Here is a 19,488-nt window from a genome sequence, read left to right as displayed (position 1 = left end):
ACCTGGGAATGGGCTGGGAATGGGCTAGGAATGGGGGGCATCCAGCCTGGAATGCTGCCAGAGCTTCCCAGGATCTGGGAATCCTCCTGATCTATGTTATTCAGGCTCCAAATTTCCTGAATTCCCACTGGGCTTTTGTTCCTGGGAAGGTTTGGAGTCTCCCTGGGACACCTGGGGTCTGTTCCGGGGTGGAACAGGCTCAGGGACATTCCCAGGATCTGGGAATGCTCCTGCTCCATGTTCTCCTGGCCCTAATGCCCCCTGGCTGAGCTGTCCCTTGCCATTCCCTGTTTTCCAGAGGCTGGAGCGCTGTGTGGGAATCGTGACCTCCCTGACCAACGGGCTCTCGGAGAGGGAGGCCAACGACGCCCTCAATGCCCACGTGAGTGAGCCCGGGAATGCCGGGAATCTGGGAATGCTGGACAGGGAGAGAGATGGGAATCTGGGAATGCTGACTGTGGAGGGAGCTGGGAAATGGGAACAGGGAAATGGCAGCTGGGAACAGGTGTGGGAACTGGGAATAGGGAATAGCTGTGGGTACGGGGAACTGGAAATAGGGAAGAGGTGTGGGATCTGGGAGTGGGGAACAGGGAATAGGGAGGAGGTGTGGGAACCGGGAACAGTGTGGGAATAGGGAGGTGGGAATGAAACAGGGAACAGAGAATTGGGAACAGGAGCTGGGAACAGGGAATATTCCCTTCCCTTTCCCTGCCCTCCCCTCCATTCCCACCGGGAATCTCACCTGGAGCTGATCCCCCAGATCTGCAAAGGGGCCCCCCAGCACGAGGAGATTTGCCTGGGACTCTTCACCCTGGTCCTGACAGAGCCGGCCCAGGCACAGAAGGTGAGGAATCCCTGGAAAAGGCCGGGAATTCACACCCCCCCAGGGGTTTTCCTGCCTGGAATTCCCTGCTGGAGGTACTGGAGGGGCCCTTTGGTGGAGCAGGGCCTGGAACATTCCAGGTCTGGCTGTGTCCGTGTGGGGCAGGGATGAGGATCCTACCATGGAGAAGGGAACTCAGGCTCCCTCCCATCCCAGGAATTCCTTGGATTTGCCATGGGAGGCAAATCCCAAATCTTCAAGGAACTCTCAGGCCTTTCCCAGTTTTTTCCTTGGGTTGGGAGACCTGGAATGGGGTTTTTCTCTTGGAAGCCACAGGGAGGTGCCTCCAGGAATCATCACCTGGAGAAAGAATGTGTCCAATACCCAGGGAAAAACTGATTCCCAGAGCTCCACCTCCATTAAATCCACATCCTGGATCAGATTTGGGAATCAGACTCCTGGATTTGTCCCCATATCCAGGCCCCAGGAATCCCCTCATGGAAGCAAAACATGCTTTTCTTGGGAATCTTTAGGCTGGACTGATGGGAATCAGGTTTTCCCTTGGATAAAGAGCTTTGCTCCTGAGGCCTTCCCAAATCCAGGCCCCAGGAATCACCTCGTGGAAGCAAAATGTGCTTTTCCTGGGAATCTTGAGGCCTGGCTGGTGGGAATCAGATTTTTTCTTGGATAAAGGGCTTTGCTCCAGCTCCCTGTTGGCCTGAGCATTCCCAAACCCTTCCCGTGGATTCCTGGGGCCTGATCCTGCTCCATCCCAGCCCAGGGAATTCTGGAGAGCCTGGATCCAGCCAGGGCTTGGAGCAGCTCCCACCACATCCCTGTTTCCAAGACAAGGGGGATTTTCCCTTGTTTTTCTGCAAGAGCCAGAGATGTTTTTCCAAAGGCTGAACTTCCACCTCATGGAATAAACTCTGGGATGCTGGAGCTCACTGGGAATGCCCTGGGAGGCTCCTGGGGCAGGTGCTCCCACATGTGGAAGCAAAGGTTGGGCAAATCCAGCTGGGAAAACTTCCTGGCTCGTTCCTTTCCATGGGTTCCTCTGGAAAAGGGAGGGATCATTCCAGTGGCGCCGGGAAGCCGGGACAGGGGGTGTCTGCTGCTGCTCCAGGCACAGCTGCTCCCTTTTCCAAGGGAATAATTGGGAATAATTGAATCTGTCCCTGTGCCTGGAGCCAGGCAGGGATTCCTGCCAGGATTTGGGATGAGTTGTCCATCTGGAAATGGGGAGGGGGGGGGGTTAACCCTTCCCTGGCACCAGGAGAGATCCCAAAATCCCCCTGAAAGGCTTTGCAGGATTCCTGGGATCTGCTTGGCTGGAAAAACAGGGATGTTGTGCCCGGCTGAGGGGGCTCAGTGCCAGGGGAGGGTGGTCAGGGGGGCTCAGGGACCCCAAAAGCTGCTCAGGGACCCTCCCAGGCCCCCAAAGCTGCCCCAGAGCCCCCCAGGCTCCCCCGTGCCCAGGCCCAGCTGCCCCGGGGCTCCTCCTCCTGCTCCGGAATTATGGGTTCGGAGGCCCCGGAGCCTCCCTGGGATGATCCAAGACTCCCATCCCTCTCTCCCTCCCCCTCCAGGGCTGTTTTCTTTCCCTGTCCCCTCATTTAAAGCCTCATTAATCACTTGCTCCTGTTAATTAAACCCCTCTGAGCTGGGAGGAACCTCCGGATTGTGCCAGCCTGGCAAAAATCAAGGAATTCAGGCTCTCCCCCTCATTCCTGGGGGATTCTCCCTGTCCCATCCGTGCTGGGATGACATGGGACAGGGTCTCCTCTCTGCCAGGTGGGGTTTATTCCTGGTATTCCAGTGTTTCCCTGTGGATTTGAGGGTGTGAGAAAGGGGGAAGAGCTACCAGACTTCCCTAGGGAATGGGATTGTTGATCCTGGGATTTAAGCCCTCAACCAGGACTAAATCCATTGGAGTGTCTCTGTTCCAGCTCTTCTCCCAAGGATCCTGCCGGGATCAGTTGAGAATGAATCCAGGGCTGTGTCCTGGGACATCCCAGTGGATTTAAATCCATGGAAAAACTCCTTTCAATCACCTTAAAATCAACAAACAGCCCCCAAAGATTCCCCACCTCCGGGATCCTGTTTTTTTTTGCTTGGAATTTTGTGTGTGTTTGTGTTTTGCTGGGGGAAGGGGGGAGGGAGGAGCTCCAGGGTCAAAGGGGTCTTTGGAGCCTCATTACCAGGAGCTGCAGGGAAGGAGCCTCGGGAATATCCTGACATTTCCTGGCACTAATGAACCAGTTCATTAATTGCTCCCTAGTCACATCCTGCTGTCCTGAGGGAGGGAGGGAGGGAAGAGCTGGGAATGCTGGGAGCACCCAGAGCACCTTCACCCCCTGCCCAGTGTTTGTGAGAGTGCAGAAATTCCTTCCTTTCCCTACAGAAATTCCCTGTTCCCATCCCAGACCCTCCCAGACCTGGGCAGGATTTCTGGGTCTCGATCCCAAACTGAGCTGGAATCTCCAAATCCGTCTGTGTGGAATTCCTGCGGGAGGAGCAGGTGGCTCCAATCCCTGACCCCAAGGATTTGGGATGTGCCCTGTGATCCCTGCCTTTTCTAGGTGCCAGGGAGGTTGGAGGGGGCTGGATGTGGGTTTATAGATCTTCCCCAAAGGAATGTGGGCTGTCCCTTTTTCTGGTGGTCCCTCTGGAGCCGTGGAAGGGATCAGGAACATCCTGGTTCATTCCTGGGGCTGAATCCAGTGAATCCAAGGTGTAGGGGAGGTTTATTCCCAGTTTTCCAATCCCTATGGATTTGAGGAGGGGGAGGAGCTACCGGACTCTGTTCTCACTGTCAGACAGATTCCCAGAGGATGTAAGGCTCTCCCTGCCTCCAATTCCATGGGATTTGTGGATTTGCTGTTCTCTGCTTAGGTGTGACAAAGGCAGGTGTTTTCCATGATGATTTTCCCTTTTTCCATGACCTTTTCCATTCTGGTTTTCCCGTTTTCCGTGCCCTTTTCCCGCAGTGCTACCGGGACCTGGCCCTGGTGAGCCGGGATGGGATGAACATCGTCCTCAACAAGATCAACCACATCCTCATGGAAAAGTACCTGAAGCTCCAGGACACCTGTCGGACACAGGTGAGGGAAAACCCCTGGAATCACCTTCTCCACACCAACCAGGAATAGGGGGAGGTTGAGGCCACTGGGAATAGGGAACAGGAACAGGGAATGGATGGCAACAGGAAATAGGGAACTGGGAACAGGGAACTGGGAATAGGGAGCAGCTGTGGGAGCTGGTGGCACTGCTGTCGCTCCGAGTGATGGAGGCACCTTTGGAATGGGAATGTGGTGGAGTGGGGGGAGGTGATGGATGGTCTGATCCCGAATCCCTGCCCCATGCATTCCCACGCTCCCAGCTGGTGTGGCTGCTCCGGGAGCTGGTGAAGAGCGGAGTGCTGGGAGCCGATGGAGTCTGCATGACCTTCATGAAGCAGATCGCAGGTGAGCCCTGCAGGGGGGTGGGATCGCACCTGGATACACTGGGATCACACTGGGATACACTGGGATCACACTGGGATACACTGGAATACAGCGGGAATCCCACCTGGAGACCCCGGGATGGAGCTGGAGCTGAGTGGGATCTTCCGGGGATCTGTCCTCAGGATGTGTTCCCAGCTCAGGTCCCACGGATCCCTGGGGTCCATCCCCAGCTCCCAGGAGCCTTCTCCAGCCTGTCCAGGAAGGAATTCCCTCCTGGGAGGACAGAGCCAGGGATCCCCCTCCACGATCCCGTTGTTCCCTCCTGAGGGATGGACCAGCCGGAACCGGGAGGCTCCTGGCAAAGGCTGGAACAGCCAGGAAGTGTTGGCTTCCTGTGGCTGCCTTTCCCTGGGATCAGCTGGGCTGGCAGCTCCTGGAGAGCAGGGGAGCTGATGATCCCACGGGATGATCCCACGGGAAGCCCCCCCGGCCAAGCTACACTCACGCCTTTCCGGAGCCACAGGAACGGCGCCTCTTCCGTGTTCCTGGGGCTGGGAATGACGTCCACGGGGCTGGAATTGTGTCTCACGGCAAACCTGGGGCTGTGTCTTTGCTGGGACACACTGGGAGGTGCTGGGACACACTGAGAGGTACTGGGACACACTGAGAGGTACTGGGACACACTGGGAAGTGCCAGGACACACTGGGAAGTGCCGGGTCAGCTCCGGGGGGGAAAATGATGGGAGGGAGGGACAGTCCAGAGCGCCTCAGCCCTGCTGCCACACGGAACAGCTGGAAAATCCCTGGAGAAGGAGGACATTCCAAGTCCCCTGTGCTGCCCCTCCCCTGCAGGGCCCCTCCTGGCTCCCACCCAATGACCTTCGTTATGATCCCATTGTTTGGGCCTCATGGAATTCCATGTTCTCCATGCTCCAGCTCCACTCTGAGGGGACACCTGGCCTTGATTCCAGAGTTTGGGCACTTTCCACAGGTGTCGTTTCCCCTTTGGAGCCTCAGCAGCTGCCAGTGGTTTCTATTCCCATCCCCTCCTGGCTTTCCCATTGCTTTCCAGAGGGATAATTCCTGACTCCATAGCTCCACGATTGTTTTCCAAAGGCTGTTGCAGCACAGACCCCTCGATCCCTGAGGGATCTTATCCCTGGGAATGTGTGGTGTCTGGGAATGGCCAAGCACCTGGGGCAGGCAGGAATGAGGGCTCCAGGCACAGAGCAAACTCCGAGATGAGCCTTACTGGGAACACCAGGAGCAGTGGGGGCCACAATCCCAGGATCCCAGAATCCCACAGCTCCATCCAACCATCTCTTCCCTGTCCTGTGGCTTTTCCAGGTGGGGATGTGACAGCAAAGAACATCTGGCTGGCAGAGAACGTTCTGGAAATCCTGACGGAGCAAAGGTACAGAGAACAGGGAAACCACCCCCCTCAGCTGCCTCACAGGGGGGTGTCCTGCCCTTCCCACATTCCCAAACAAGGAATTCCAAGCTCTTGCAAGTTGTGTGGGGGAGAACGTCCCCAAATCCTCCCAAAATCCCCCCAGATCCCAAAATCCCTCCTCAGCAGGGTTGGGAGCGGGGCTGAGGAGCACAAGTGGCTCGGGACCAGCATCTCGGGAATGTTTCCTTCCCAGATTTCCTGATCTGTGGGGGAGGAGTTCCTTTGAGAGCAGCAGGACACTGTTAATTGCCCGAAAAGTTTCCTGTCTTTGAGCAGCTCCGGGATGGGCCATCTGGGAAGTTCATCCTGAGCTCCACATTGTCCTCCGGGGGCAAATGGTGCTCAGCAGAATTCCTGGCGGCAGAATTCCAGAGGCAGGGTTTGGGGACAGGTTGGCTCCAAGCTGGAATAGCAGTGAATAATCCCTAAAATCCCTTCATTGCTCTGGGACCAACCAGGTTGTTCCAGCATTTATTCAGCTCCTGGGCCGCATTTCCCTGTGGGAATTGTCCGCGGTGGAATTGTGTCCCTTGGGGTCCTTCCCAACCCATCCCACAAATCCCCGCCTGTCCCCATTCCCAGTGATTGTCCCCCTCCAGGCCATGATTCCCTGTGGGAATTGCCTGAGGTGGAGCTGTGTCCCTGCAGGGAGTGGGTGCTGAAGAGCAGCCTGCTGGTGGCCATGGCCGTGTACACGTACCTGCGGCTGCTCGTGGACCACCATGGCACCCCCCAGCTCCAGGGGCTGCGCCAGAAGGAGGTGGATTTCTGCATCTCCCTGCTCCGGGAACGGGTGAGTGCTGGGAATGGCCAGGAAGGGATTCCCAGGGGAATCGTCCTTGGAACGTCACAGGGGGTGTTGGAACCCAAGGGAAGGGCACGACACTGGTTGGACCGGGTTGGTCCCATCTCAGGGATCCCAACCTATAGATGATGGACATGTATCCCCATGGATCCCACCCTACAGATCGCACTCTATGATCCCATTCCATGGATCTCATGGATCCCACCCGATGGATCCAGCCTGTCCCAATCCCCTAGGTCAGTGGGAACAAGGAATTTGAGATCTCAGCGGGGGTCTCACCCCCCAGACAGGGCTGGGGGGGGGGTCCCAGCAGCAGCTCCAGGCCACGTTTGGCTCCAGATCCCTCAGAATCCCCCGAATCTGGGGTTGCATCCCCAATCCCTGCTTTCCAGCTCCTCCCCCACCTCCCTCCTGTCAGGAGCTCTCGTGTCCAGCGCCAGCTCCGGAGCCTGGCCGGGATCCTGGGGAGAAACATGGCAGATTTATGGGCTGATTGTTTGCTTTGGGAGGGAGAACATTCCAAAATAGCTCCTGCCCTTCCCTGCCCATGTCCCTGCTCCCATTCCGATGGGGGGTGGGAAGCCAGGGGCAGGATTGGGAATGCTGTGCCTGGAGTGAGTCACCGGAGCTGTGAGAAGGGTGAAGGGCTCTGCTGCTCCTCCCTCCCCCTCCTCCCATCCCCTTGCTCCAGCAGATGACCGGGAGATGGGACTTTTCCTTGTTTTTTTTCCCTAGTTCATGGATTGTTTCATGATCGGCCGGGACCTGGTGCGGCTGCTCCAGAACGTGGCGCGGATCCCAGAATTCGAGCAGCTCTGGAAGGACATCCTGCACAACCCGCAGGTGCTCAACACCCAGTTCACAGGTACCTAGCCTGGACCAGCTCCCTCAGCTCTACTGGCACTTTTTCCATGGATTTTTCAATGCTTAGAGTCCTCCGGGATTGAACCATCCCAAAAAACCTGATGGGAATGTTGTTAAATTGTGTTGCGTGGATGTGACACTTCCGTGGTTTCTCATCCTTGAGGCCAGGTTGGAACAACCTTATCCAGTGGGAAGTGTCCCTGCCTGTGGAATGGATGATCCTTAAGGTCATTCCAACCCAAACCAGTCTGGAATTCCATGATAACTAGAGTTGCTTTGTTTAATTAACTGATTTATGAGCTGAGGTGGAGCTGGAGCCCAAACCAGGAAGGGTCTGAGCAGTGCCTGGAGAAGATCCATAAAAAGCAAGAATTCCAGAGGCTGCTCCATAAAGAGCAAGAATTCCAGAAGCTCCAGCAAGTGACGCTTAATTGGGATTTAATTTCTCCCGGGTTGGGTTAAAACTGACCTGAGGGGAGAGGGATGGATTTATCATTTTAATTTATATTAATAATATTCCTATCAATTATTCCCTTCTCCGGGGGCTTCACAGTGGGTTCTGGATGCAGCAATTCCAGGGAATGTGGAAATGGGACACTTTGAAGTGTTCCCACCCCTCTGGCACCACTTTAAGGTCACCTTAAACATCCAGGATGATGCTCAGGGAAAATTCCTAAAAACCTTCCTCCAGCCAGATGTTTTTGACCTGTTCCAAGCAAAATCTTGATCCCTTTTGCCTGTATCCATGGGACTGACCTCTCCATGTCTTCCCAGGGGTCCTGCAGCTCCTCCAATCCCGAACTTCCCGCAAATTCCTGGCATGTCGCCTCACTCCCGACATGGAAACCAAGCTGCTCTTCATGACCTCACGGGTAATTCCTACCAAATTCCCTCCCAGATTCCTCCTGACACAGGTGAACCAGGGTCTACATGGGTTATCCCACCAAAATTCCCTCCCAAATTCCCCCTGGCACAGCTGGACCAACGTCCTACAAGCATAATTCCCACCTCAATTCCCTCACAAATTCCAGCTCAGCTGAACCAGGGTCCTCCAAGGGTAATTCCACAAAAACTCCTTCCCAAATTTCCTCCCAGCTCAGCTGTACCAATGTCCTCTGAGGGTAATTCCACCAAAATTCCCTCCCAAATTCCCTCCGGCCCAGCCAAACCAGGGTCCTACCTGGGAAATTCCACCTAAATTCTGTCCCAGATTCCTCCCCGGTCCGGCCCAAGCCGGGTCCTCCATGGGAATCCCCCCAATCCCGCCGCTCCAGGTGCGCTTTGGGCAGCAGAAGCGGTACCAGGACTGGTTCCAGAGGCAGTACCTGTCCACCCCGGACAGCCAGTCCCTGCGCTGCGACCTCATCCGCTACATCTGCGGGGTGGTGCATCCCTCCAACGAGGTGCTCAGCTCCGACATCCTGCCGCGCTGGGCCATCATCGGCTGGCTGCTCACCACCTGCACCGTGAGTCCTGCGGGGGAATCCCTCGGGATGGGCTCCGCGGGGTTCCTGCTCTTGGGCCGTTCCTGGTGGTGGGCAGTGTTGTGGTGTGAGGGGTCTTGGCGTTGTGTTCCTGGGATAATCCGGGATGTTTTGGCTCCTGCAGTCCAACGTCGCTGCTTCCAATGCCAAGCTGGCCCTGTTCTACGACTGGCTCTTCTTCAACCCCGAGAAGGACAGCATCATGAACATCGGTGTGGGCAGGGGCCTCCTGGGGAGGGGCTCCAGGGGGGTTTTCCATGGGTGGGGTCTTCCTCGGGATGGGCTCCATTTGGATTGGATTGCTTCCATGGAGGTCTTCCTCTGGATGAGCTCCACAGGGATCTTCCATGGATGGGCTCCATGGGGGTTTTACATGGATGGGCTCCATGGGGGTTGTGCTTGGGATGGGCTCCATTGGGATTGAATTGCCTCCACGGGGGTCTTCCTCTGGATGGGCTCCATGGGGCTCCTGCTCTGGATGGGCTCCTTTGGGGGATACCTTGGGATCCCTGTCCCGATCCCACAGCAGGCTCTGCCAGGGGAACAGGGAATTTGGGATCCATGGGGGTCTCATCCCTGTCACCCTTCCAGAACCTGCCATCCTGGTGATGCACCACTCCATGAAGCCCCATCCCGCCATCACGGCCACGCTCCTGGATTTCATGTGCCGGGTGAGTTTCCCTCGCTCTCCCAGGAATTCCCAGGGATTAGGGCTGGGAAAGCAGCCCCTGGGCTCCACAGATTCCAACCAGAACGGCTGTTCCCACTTTTTTTCCCCTCATTCCTCAGTGTCACCTCAAGTCACCTTCTGATCCCTTTGAACTTCCCCTCTTATCCCAAATTAAGGAGGGATTGGCTGCCAAATTACCACCTCTTCCAGCCCCTGGTGGGTCCTCCTGGATAAATCCAGGGGCATTCCCAAGGTCGGAGTGTTGCGTCCATGTGTCCTTCATTAGTGGGAAGCCACTGTGGGAAGGGAATGCTGCCAGTAAATCCTTCCAGGATGATGCAGGAAAAAGGCTTCTGAATTGTTCCCTTGAGTTCCTCGTGGAATTCTTGGCTCAGAATTCCCCCCTGGAGGGGATCAGAGTCTCTCTGCAGCCCGGGATGATCCAGAGCCACTGTGTCCCATCCCTGGGCAGGGAAGCAGTGGCAGGAGCCGTTGCTTCCAGGAATTTGGTCCCAGGGAGGGCTGGGGGTGTTTCTTGGAAGCAGGATCTCTGTGGCCCTGGAAGTTGTTCACTCCTGTCCTTCCCAGTCCAAACCAGCTGCTGGCTCCTGGCGGAGGAGCTGGGTGGGAGGTTCCTAGGGTGTGCCAGATCCAGAGAGGAATCCTCTCCCTCCCTCTGGAAGCAAAGTTCTGTGTGTGGACAGAGTTTTTGGGGCCTCCTTCCCACATCCCCCAACTCTGACTCGGAGAATTCTCTGCCGCTGACACAGTTTTCCTCCCACTTCCAGATCATTCCCAATTTCTATCCCCCTCTGGATGTTCATGTCCGGCAGGGAGTGTTCAACTCCCTCACCCACATCGTGGAGAAGCGAGTCCTGGCGTAAGAGCGCCGAGTTTTCCCACATTTTATGGCATTTTCCCCCATTTTCCCTGAGTCAAGAGCCTCACAGAGCTCCGAGGGGGGTGGTGTTGTCCTGGATCCTGGGAGAAGCCACAGCTGTGTCTGGGAACAGCCACAGTTGTGTCTTTCTGGTGCTGAGGGTTGTCCTGGAGCTGTTCCTTGAAGGAAAGGGGTGGGGAGGAGGGAATTTCCAGCCTCAGATCAGTGGGAATGACCCCGGGATGAGCCGAGGTCATGGAGCTCTGGGTCCTCTTGTCCCATTCCCACGTGGTGGATTGAGGGAAGCTCCAGGTGGGATCTGGGACAAACCCTGGGAAGAGCCCCCCAACATTCCCAGTGGGATGAATCCTCTGCATCCCAGTTCCTGCTTATCCCACTCCCTTCCTGCCCTCCCATCCCAGGCACTTGGCCCCCCTGTTTGACAACCCCAAGCTGGACAAGGAGCTCCGGGCCATGCTGAGGGAGAAATTCCCAGAATTCTGCAGTTCCCCCTCACCCCCCATCGAAGGTAGGGAATGGGGGGTGGGATGGGGCTTTCCCTGGAATCTCTGAAGCAGCAGCAGGGTCAGATGGGACTTCAGGGAGAAGAATTTGGGATTTAGGGGGGTTGCGGTCACTGCACTGGAGAGGCACAACACCCCTTCCCTCTTTTCCGTGGAGCTCCTGAGCATCCCCAGGATCCCTCCCCTCTTCCCAAAGCATTTTACTCCTGTTCCTGGAGGTGTTTCTCAGGATGGGTGGCCCAGGCAGAGCCCTGAAGCCTCCCGAGCCCTCTCCCTGCTCCGACCCCCGCAGTGAAAATCGAGGAGCCCGTTCCCATGGAGATGGACAATCACCTGGCAGAGAAGGATGACGGTTGCTATGACAATGCCGAGGCCGCTTTCAGTGATGATGAGGAGGATCTGAACAGCAAAGGTGAGGGGACTCAGCTTCCAGCCTGGAATTCTCAAGGGATTCCTCACTGGCACCGTGCCCTTGGTGGAGAGTTCCCACCTCCAAACACAGTTCCCTCAAAGCCCCTTGTCCGGGAGCTGATCCCCTTTGGAGATCCCTTCTCCTCCAGGAGAAGGTGTGGAGCTGCTGCTTCCCAATCCCTGGCAGCAGGTCCAGAGTGTTGGATCCAGATCCAAAGGGAAGGGCTATCGGGCTTTGTCTTTCCTGGCCATTCCCTGGAGCTTTAGAGATTCCAACTGGTCCCACACAAATCCCTCTGTTCCCCCTCTGGAGCTGTTCCCGCCCTCGGTGGTTGGATTCTCCTGGACTTCCTGGGGGTTTCACAGCAGTGGGAAGGGACCACAGACCTGGGATGGGGCAGAGGATGTGACACAGCAGCCCCAGAATCCCAGTCTCGATCCATGGAGCACATTGGGAATGCTGAAGGATGAGGTTTGGGAATGGAACTGAACAGGGATCACAATCCTGGACACCGCCTGCGTTTGGCTCCCTTCCCATCCTCATCCCTGGACACGTCTCCAAGGGGAAGGATCCCAGGGTGGGACAGGGATTGTCTCTAGAGTTCTTTAAACCTTGGGAAAATCCCTGATTTCCCCGTGGTGTCCCTTGGTTCAGGGAAGAAGAGGGAGTTCAGGTTCCATCCCATCAAGGAATCCATCGTGGAGGAGCCTGTGGATATCACCCCATTCCTGGACCAGCTGGACGAGTCCCTGAAGGACAAAGTGCTGCAGCTGCAGAAGGGCAGGTCGGGGCCTTTCCCATTCCCTTTCCTGTGGATCTCTCCAGGGAAGTGGTTCCCAAGGCCTTCCAACTCCAGAGCTCCTCCAGCCCCTTGAGCACGGAGAGGGAATTCCTGCAGGAAAAGGGGTTGGGAAGGTGCTGGTGAGGAGCCTGTCCTTGGAGCAGGACACAGCAGGAATTCCTGGGAGCTGCAGTGGGGCTCTGGGTCAGGGACAGGGAAGGAAAAGGCTCCGAGTTTCCCCCTCTGATGTGGGATTGAGGAAAAGGGGGTTTGGAGCATTGGGATGGAACAGGGAACCTGTGTCCAAGTGTTCTCCATGTTCCTGCTGGAATTCACTGCCTTCAGGGAGGTTAAACAGAGCTCCCGACCTTGGCTCAGCCAACTGATTCCATGGAATTTATGGCTCCAAGGGCACTTAACCTCCTGCTTTTAATCCTGGAATTTGCCCGTCTTGCTCCGGGCACTGCCAGATCTGTAGCAGATCCTCCTGGATGTGCCTCCAAAAAACCTGGCGCTGACCCCCCACCCTGAGCCCCCCAGCCCAGCACGAATTCCCTCATGTCCCTGCTCCCCCAGTCTTCCCAAATAATTTGGATTTCCTCTTGTTTTTGTGCTGCAGTGACACGGAAGCGCAGTGTGAGGTCATGCAGGAAATCGTGGATCAGGTCCTGGAGGTAACAGAGCTGGGATGGGCTGGGATGGAGCTCCCAGCTGGGATCTGGGATCTCCTCTGCCACTGGGGTTGGGACACAGGAGTGTGGGAACACCTGGATCTGTTTGGGATCTGTTCTGGGAGCCCAGGATGCCCCTGGGCAGCTCTGTCCATGGGAGGGTCTCCCGGGGCCAAATCAATCCATCAGGGCTTTGTGTCCCTGTTCCCGGTGCCTAAACATCCCCAGGAGCTGCTGGGAGAGAGCTGGGATAGCTGGAAGTGGTCTGGGATGGGTGGGAGTGATCTGGAATCACTGGCAGAGAACTGGGATCACTGGGAATGGTCTGGGATAGCTGGGAGAGATCTAGGATCCCTGTCAGTGATCTGAGAGATCTGGGAGTGGTCTAGGATCACTGTCAGAGATCTGGGATTGCTGGGAGTGATCTGGGATCACCGGGAGTGATCTGGGATGTTTCCAAGCTTTTTTGGAGCGGGGAAGGCTCCGTCCCCTGCCCCCATCTGGACTCAAGAGGCCCTTTGGGATCTGGGAGCAGGGGATGTAAATCCTCATCTCCACATGTCCACAGTCCCATTGGCACAGGGAGAGCTGGACTCCTGGAATCACTAGGATAAGTGGAGCACAGGGATTGGGAAGGAAGCAGGGCTGGGTGTTAATTGGGAGCATTAATCAGGGGCTGGAAAATGGCTCCAGAGCCACCCGGGATCCGTTCCCAGAGCTGGGCAGGGGGATGTTCCCATGTCCCTCATCCCTGTCCCTCTTCCAGGAGGATTTTGACTCGGAGCAGCTCTCTGTCCTCGCCTCCTGCCTCCAGGAGCTGTTCAAGGCTCACTTCCGTGGGGAGGTTCTGCCAGAGGAAATCACAGAGGAGTAAGAATTGGGAATTCTTTTATGTGGCTCATCCTTCCACACTGGATTTGGGCTTTTCCCAGGGAAATATCCCCATTTTGGGAAGGGAAGTTCCTCTGCTGAACTCACAAACCAGCCCCAAAAGGCTCTTCATCCAAGGTTTTCTTGGAGCAGGACCTGCAATCAGAGCTGTTGGGGGGAAACATGAACAAAATCCAGGAGTTTTCCTGGGAAAACATGGAATGTGGGTGCCCAGAGGGCTCAGTGTCCATTTATCCCACAGGTCCCTGGAGGAGTCTGTGGGGAAGCCTCTCTACCTGATATTTAGGTATGTCTGCTCCCAAATCCTTTATGAGCTTAATCCCACCTGATCCCAGTGCTGATCCCACAATCCCAAGAGTTTCTCACTGTCTGGTTGTGGTTTTAGTGGAAAACGCAGGAAAGCCAGAGTTGTTTGGGGGAATTCTGTGGGAATTTGGGGAAGTGGAGCTCCCACATGCAGGCCCTGGGAGCTGGTTTGCCCTGTGGGGAGGCTGCTCTGTGTTATCCCAGTGACACTCCCGTGTTCCCAAGGAACCTGTGCCAGATGCAGGAGGACAACAGCGGCTTCTCCCTGCTCCTGGACCTGCTCTCCGAGCTCTACCAGAAGCAGCCCAAGATTGGGTACCACCTGCTCTACTACCTGAGGGCCAGGTGAGCACACCGGGGCACCTCCCTCTCACCTGGGCCCCTCTCTCACCTGTGGCCCAACCCTCCCCAGTCCCCTCTCCCCTGTCCCCTGCTGTCCTCTGCTGTCCCCTCACATGTCCCCTCTGTCCCCAGCAAAGCTGCCCTGGGGAAGATGAGCCTGTACGAGTCCTTTGCTCAGGCCACGCAGCTCGGGGAGCTCCACACCTGCCTCATGATGGACATGAAGGCCTGTCAGGAGGACGACGTGAGGCTGCTCTGCTTCCTCACCCCCTCCATCTACACCGAGGTGAGACCCGACCTGAGACCCCTCACTGAACCCCTCCATCTACACCAAGGTGTGACCCCCACCTGGGACCCCTCACCTGGGAGCGCATTCCAGGGGCACCAGGAACCCCTCACCTGGTGCAGGTGTGCCCTGAGCTCATTCCCATTCCTTAGGGTGGGAATTCTGTGGGAAGGGGCACAGGCACAGCCTGGAGAGGGGAGGAAAACCTGTGTCCGTGGTGCAGGAGCAGCAGCCGGATCCCTCCCCAGTCCTTGGGATCCCTCCCAGTGGGGTCAGACTGGTCCTTCCCCATGGACACAGTGACCCCGAGTGCCAGGACCAGCCGTCTGCACATCCCGATCCGTGTGGAGCCGCCAGAATTGCCGGCCTTTGGCTCCCAGGGTGATGGATGGGCTGTTTCCGTCTGTGTCACCACGAGGCCCCGGAACAGGGAGAGGGAAAAACAGGGAATTCCAGGAGCTCTGGGATGGCTGACGGCTGCCACCCCTTGGACATTTCACACTCCCGGCGCAGGCTGGGCCCTCTGGAGTTTTTCCATTGAGATTGGAGCTTCTGGGAGGCTTTTCCCTGGTGCCTTTCCCTGAACCTACCTGGATTTTGTGCTTTCCCAGTTCCCGGACGAGACCCTCCGGAGCGGGGAGCTGCTCAACATGATCGTGGCCGTCATTGACTCCTTCCAGGTGGGAAGCAGCTCCTTCCCGACATGGCAGCTCATTCCCAACTCCTTCCCCATCCCTCTGCCCCATTCCCGGGAGATTTAACCCCAAAACATTCCATATGCGAGCTCCTCTTCCTTAGTGCTCCGCTCCCCATCGCAGAGCTCCAGGTGTTCCTTGTGTTGTCCAAAGGCTGAATCCAAACCGCTGCTTCCAAGGGATCTCCTGGAGAGTGATTTCCTGGACAATCAATGCTAATTATCCCTAATTAACCCCTTGGCGGGAGGGGGGGGGAGGGGGGGGACGACACACTGCAGAGCCACCGCGGGAGAGCGATTCCAACAGCACATCCCGCTGGCTCTTCCCATCCTGCTCCCGCTGGGAGGCAGCTGCAGAAGCTCCTGGCAGGAATTTTCCCTGCCCCGAGTTGCCATGAGAACCTAAAAATATCCCTGGGGGCACCGGGGGCGCCTCTGGAATGCTGGGGGCACTTCTGGAATGCTGAGCTCCGTCTGGAGCGGGATCTGCCGATAACCCCTCACCCTGCCCTATTTATACCCTGTTCCTGGCCACTCCTGCCTTTCCCAGCTGGAATGCTGCGCCAGCAAGTTTTCCAGGGGATGGGAGCCGGGGCAGGAAAGGTTTGAGCTGGGATGTTCCGACCTTCCCCGCCGGCTCAGCCCCCAAATCCAAAGGTTTGGTTGTTCCCGGAGTGTTTCCTCTCCCCTCCCTGCTCCCATTCCTTCCTTCGGTTCTTCCTGGTATTCTCCAGCTGTTTCCCCGTTTCCAGGGTCTGCCAGGGTGGAGTCAGCCTGTCTGGGGGATCCAGGGGGCTGGATCCAGAGAGGGAGATCCAGAGGGTCCTCTGGGGTCCAGAGGGGCAGGGAGGAAGGTGGATGAGGAGCAGAGATCCAGAGGATGAAGAGCAGAGATCCAGGGAATGAGGAGCAGAAATCCAGAGGATGAGGATGAGGAGCAGGGAGGAAGATGCATGAGGAGCAGGGATCCAGAGGATGAGAAGCAGCTCCTTCCCTACATGGCAGCTCATTCCCAACTTGGGAGCTCCTTCCCAACCTCTCTGCCCTGTTCCCAGGAGATTTGACCCCAAAATGGAGCCAAAGTGGGCTCTGTGTGCAGGGAACAGCCCCCACCCACCTCTCCCAGAGATCCTAGGGATGCTCTCGGGAGCCATTGGCCCCTTTCCCACCAGGATCTCTGGGCTTTCCCGCTGGATCCCACCTGGGAACGCTCCACAGATCCCAGGTACCTCTGACCCCCCTCTTGTGCCCCCTTACAGCTGCAGGAGCTCGTGTGCCACGTGATGATGGGGAACCTCGTCATGTTCCGCAAGGATTCCGTGCTCAACATCCTCAGTGAGTGGCATTCCCCGGCTGGGAATGAGGGCAGAGCAATGCCCAGGAAGCCCCCAGTTTGTGGAGACCCCCCCAAATCCTTGGGAAGGGAGAAGGCTCCAGCCTTGGCCACGGTGTTGCCCTTTCCAGGGAGGGCCTTTCCCACAGGGAGATCCCTGTGGGGCTGCTCCAAGAGGCTCCTTGGGCTGCCCGGGGTATCCCGAGGGCTGGATTTGCTCCAGGGATTGAAGGATCATGGCCCCAAACCAGATTGTGGGATTTATCCCTGTGATCTGAGCCCATAATGGTTTTACTGAGTGATATTCCCAGGAGCTGCAGCATTCCATGGTGCCAGACAGGGTGATCCCAGGCTCCTGGGAATTGAAAAATAAGGCAAGGAAGAGGAAAATCTCAGAATCTGCCCCAGTTCCACGGGGTCCTCACAGAGCCGGGATGGGGAGCTCGGTATTCCCGGAGCTCTGTGTTCCCAGAGCTCCATGTTCCCAGAACAAATCCCACTGTTCCTGATCCAGCTTTGGGGTCACAAAGCCGGAAGCAGTGGGATAAACCCCTTAATTAATGAACCTTGTTAATCCCAGAGCCTCTTCCCAGGACAGGGCTCCGGCCCCATTCCCAGTGCTCCAGAGGAGGTTGGGGGGACCCTGGGCAGGTTTGGAGGTCCCCAGAGCTCGGAAAGGGGCTGTGACAGGTTCTTCTTGTGCCCCTTGTCCCCCTTGTGCCTGTTGTCCCCATTGTCTTTATTGTCCTTGTTATCCCTGTTATTCCCCTTATCCTTGTTATCCCCCTTGTCCCTCTTGTCCTGTTATCTCTCGTCCCTGTTGTCCTTGTTGTCCCCGTTATCCTTATTCTCCCTGTTTTCTCCGCTGTTGTCCCCATTATCCCTGTTGTCCCCATTGACCCCATTATTCCTCTTGTCCTCCTTGTCCATGTTGTCCCCATTGTCCTTGTTATCCCTGTTACCCTGTTATCCCTGTTGTCCCTGTTCTCCCTACTGCCCGTTATCCCTCTTGTCCCATTGTCCCACCCATTGTCCCTCTTGTCCTTGTTATCTCCATTCTCCCCATTGTCCCTCTTGTCCCTCTTGTCCCTTTTGTCCCCCTCCCCACCCCAGTCCAGAGCCTGGACTGGGAGACCTTCGAGCAGTACTGCACGTGGCAGCTGTTCCTGGCCCACAACATCCCGCTGGAGACCATCATCCCAATCCTGCAGCACCTCAAGTACAAGGGTGAGTGTCCCCAGCCCGGGGGGGCCACGCCGGGTGGGACCCCCGGGCTGAGCCGGACCCTCCTCCTTCCCAGAGCATCCCGAGGCCTTGTCCTGCCTCCTGCTGCAGCTCCGCAGGGAGAAGTGAGTGCTGGGGGGCGTGGGGGGCACCAAGGGGGTCCAGGGACCACTGGGACTGTGTCCCCATGGGAGCTGGGATGCACTGGGATAACGAGAGCCCCTGGCAGTACCTGGAATTCTGGATGGAGGGGACACCAAGGGGGCTCTGGGGCAGATCCAGGGTGGGTCCTGGGAGACACTGAGGGGGCTCTGGGGTCACTGAGGGGTCTCTGGGGGAACCACCAGGACTGTCCCCATTGCTCCACGGAAGCTGGGATTCACTGGGATACCGGGAGCCCCTGGCTGTGCCTGGAGTCCTGGATGGGGGAGCCACTGAGGGGGTTTTGTGGGGGCACCAAGGGGGGGGTCTGGGGAGGCACTGAGGGGGTCCAGGGACCACCAGGACTGTCCTGGACCACGGGAGTGGGTTTCACTGGGAGCCCCTGGAATCCTGGGGGGAGAAGCTCCAAGCTGCGTGCTGGGGGTCTCCAATGTGGGTCTGGGGGCATCACCCCCCTCCCCATTCCCGGTTTTCCCAGGCCCAGCGAGGAGATGGTGAAGATGGTGCTGAGCCGGCCATGCCACCCCGACGACCAGTTCACCACCAGCATCCTGCGGCACTGGGGGCTGCGCCACGACGACCTGCTGGGCGAGCACATCAAGGCCCTGCTCATCAAGAACAACAGCCTGCCCAGGAAGAGGCAGAGGTTGGATGGGGAGAGCCATTCCCAGGGGATTCCCAAACTTGGGAATGTGGGGGGGGGTGGTTCCCACCTGCCCTGTAAGGTGGCTGTGCCCCCTTCCCACAGAATTCCCCCCTAAGGAATGGGGTTGGATTTCCTCCCCTTCCCAGGCTGTGCTCCCTTCCCACAGAATTCCCAATTCCCATCCCTGTTTTTGGGGGATCCTGCCCTGTTTTGGGGAGTCTCACCCTGGATTTGAGGGGTCCCATCCCAAATTCCTGTGTTCCTGTGTCCCCCCAGCCTGCGCAGCTCCAGCAGCAAACTGGCCCAGCTGACCCTGGAGCAGATCCTGGAGCACCTGGATAACCTTCGGCTCAACCTCACCAACACCAAACACAACTGTGGGTGCCCCCAGGGACACTGGGATACTGGGAATGTCTGGACTCTGGGAGGCGGGGGGGGGATCCTCTGCCTGCTGGGACCATCCCAGTCACCCCATGGGACACTGGGAGTCCCTGCCCTGTATCCAGAGCCCTGGCTTGGTGGGATTCCCGTGTCCCGGCGCTCCCTGACCCCCATTCCCGGTGCTCCCCCAGTTTTCAGTCAGACCCCGATCCTGCAGGCGCTGCAGCACGTTCAGGCCAGCTGTGACGAGGCCCACAAGATGAAGTGAGTCCTCCCCTCCCCTCCCTGCCTACCCCTCCAAAGCCCCCCTGACACCCCCTTTTCCCTGCTCCAGGTTCTCCGACCTGTTCTCCCTGGCCGAGGAATACGAGGATTCCTCCAGCAAACCCCCCAAGAGCCGCCGCAAAGCC

General features: G+C 57.3%; 1 protein-coding gene across 1 annotated transcript in view; it reads left to right on the top strand.

Moving 5' to 3' along the window:
• INTS3 (integrator complex subunit 3) overlaps positions 1-19,488 on the top strand; it is a 35,914-nt gene that overhangs the window by 10,320 nt on the left and 6,106 nt on the right. The window contains exons 18-46 of the mRNA XM_029965904.1: positions 62-149; positions 299-382; positions 761-844; positions 3,814-3,927; positions 4,206-4,290; positions 5,617-5,683; positions 6,371-6,515; positions 7,263-7,392; positions 8,166-8,263; positions 8,666-8,857; positions 9,000-9,087; positions 9,467-9,546; positions 10,334-10,425; positions 10,848-10,954; positions 11,242-11,361; positions 12,016-12,145; positions 12,762-12,816; positions 13,580-13,683; positions 13,946-13,990; positions 14,236-14,355; positions 14,485-14,638; positions 15,250-15,318; positions 16,592-16,667; positions 17,779-17,892; positions 17,966-18,014; positions 18,530-18,697; positions 18,974-19,074; positions 19,270-19,342; positions 19,413-19,485. Coding sequence (XP_029821764.1) covers positions 62-149; positions 299-382; positions 761-844; positions 3,814-3,927; positions 4,206-4,290; positions 5,617-5,683; positions 6,371-6,515; positions 7,263-7,392; positions 8,166-8,263; positions 8,666-8,857; positions 9,000-9,087; positions 9,467-9,546; positions 10,334-10,425; positions 10,848-10,954; positions 11,242-11,361; positions 12,016-12,145; positions 12,762-12,816; positions 13,580-13,683; positions 13,946-13,990; positions 14,236-14,355; positions 14,485-14,638; positions 15,250-15,318; positions 16,592-16,667; positions 17,779-17,892; positions 17,966-18,014; positions 18,530-18,697; positions 18,974-19,074; positions 19,270-19,342; positions 19,413-19,485 — 2,905 coding nt within the window. The remainder of the gene's footprint in view (positions 1-61; positions 150-298; positions 383-760; positions 845-3,813; positions 3,928-4,205; positions 4,291-5,616; positions 5,684-6,370; positions 6,516-7,262; positions 7,393-8,165; positions 8,264-8,665; positions 8,858-8,999; positions 9,088-9,466; positions 9,547-10,333; positions 10,426-10,847; positions 10,955-11,241; positions 11,362-12,015; positions 12,146-12,761; positions 12,817-13,579; positions 13,684-13,945; positions 13,991-14,235; positions 14,356-14,484; positions 14,639-15,249; positions 15,319-16,591; positions 16,668-17,778; positions 17,893-17,965; positions 18,015-18,529; positions 18,698-18,973; positions 19,075-19,269; positions 19,343-19,412; positions 19,486-19,488) is intronic.

Source organism: Manacus vitellinus, unplaced genomic scaffold (assembly GCF_001715985.3).
Source record: "Manacus vitellinus isolate BGI_N305 unplaced genomic scaffold, ASM171598v3 scaffold_123_pilon, whole genome shotgun sequence".
NCBI classification, from domain to species: domain Eukaryota; kingdom Metazoa; phylum Chordata; class Aves; order Passeriformes; family Pipridae; genus Manacus; species Manacus vitellinus.
The sequence above is the reverse complement of the archived record's forward strand: the minus strand, read 5'-3'. Positions and strand labels throughout refer to the sequence as shown.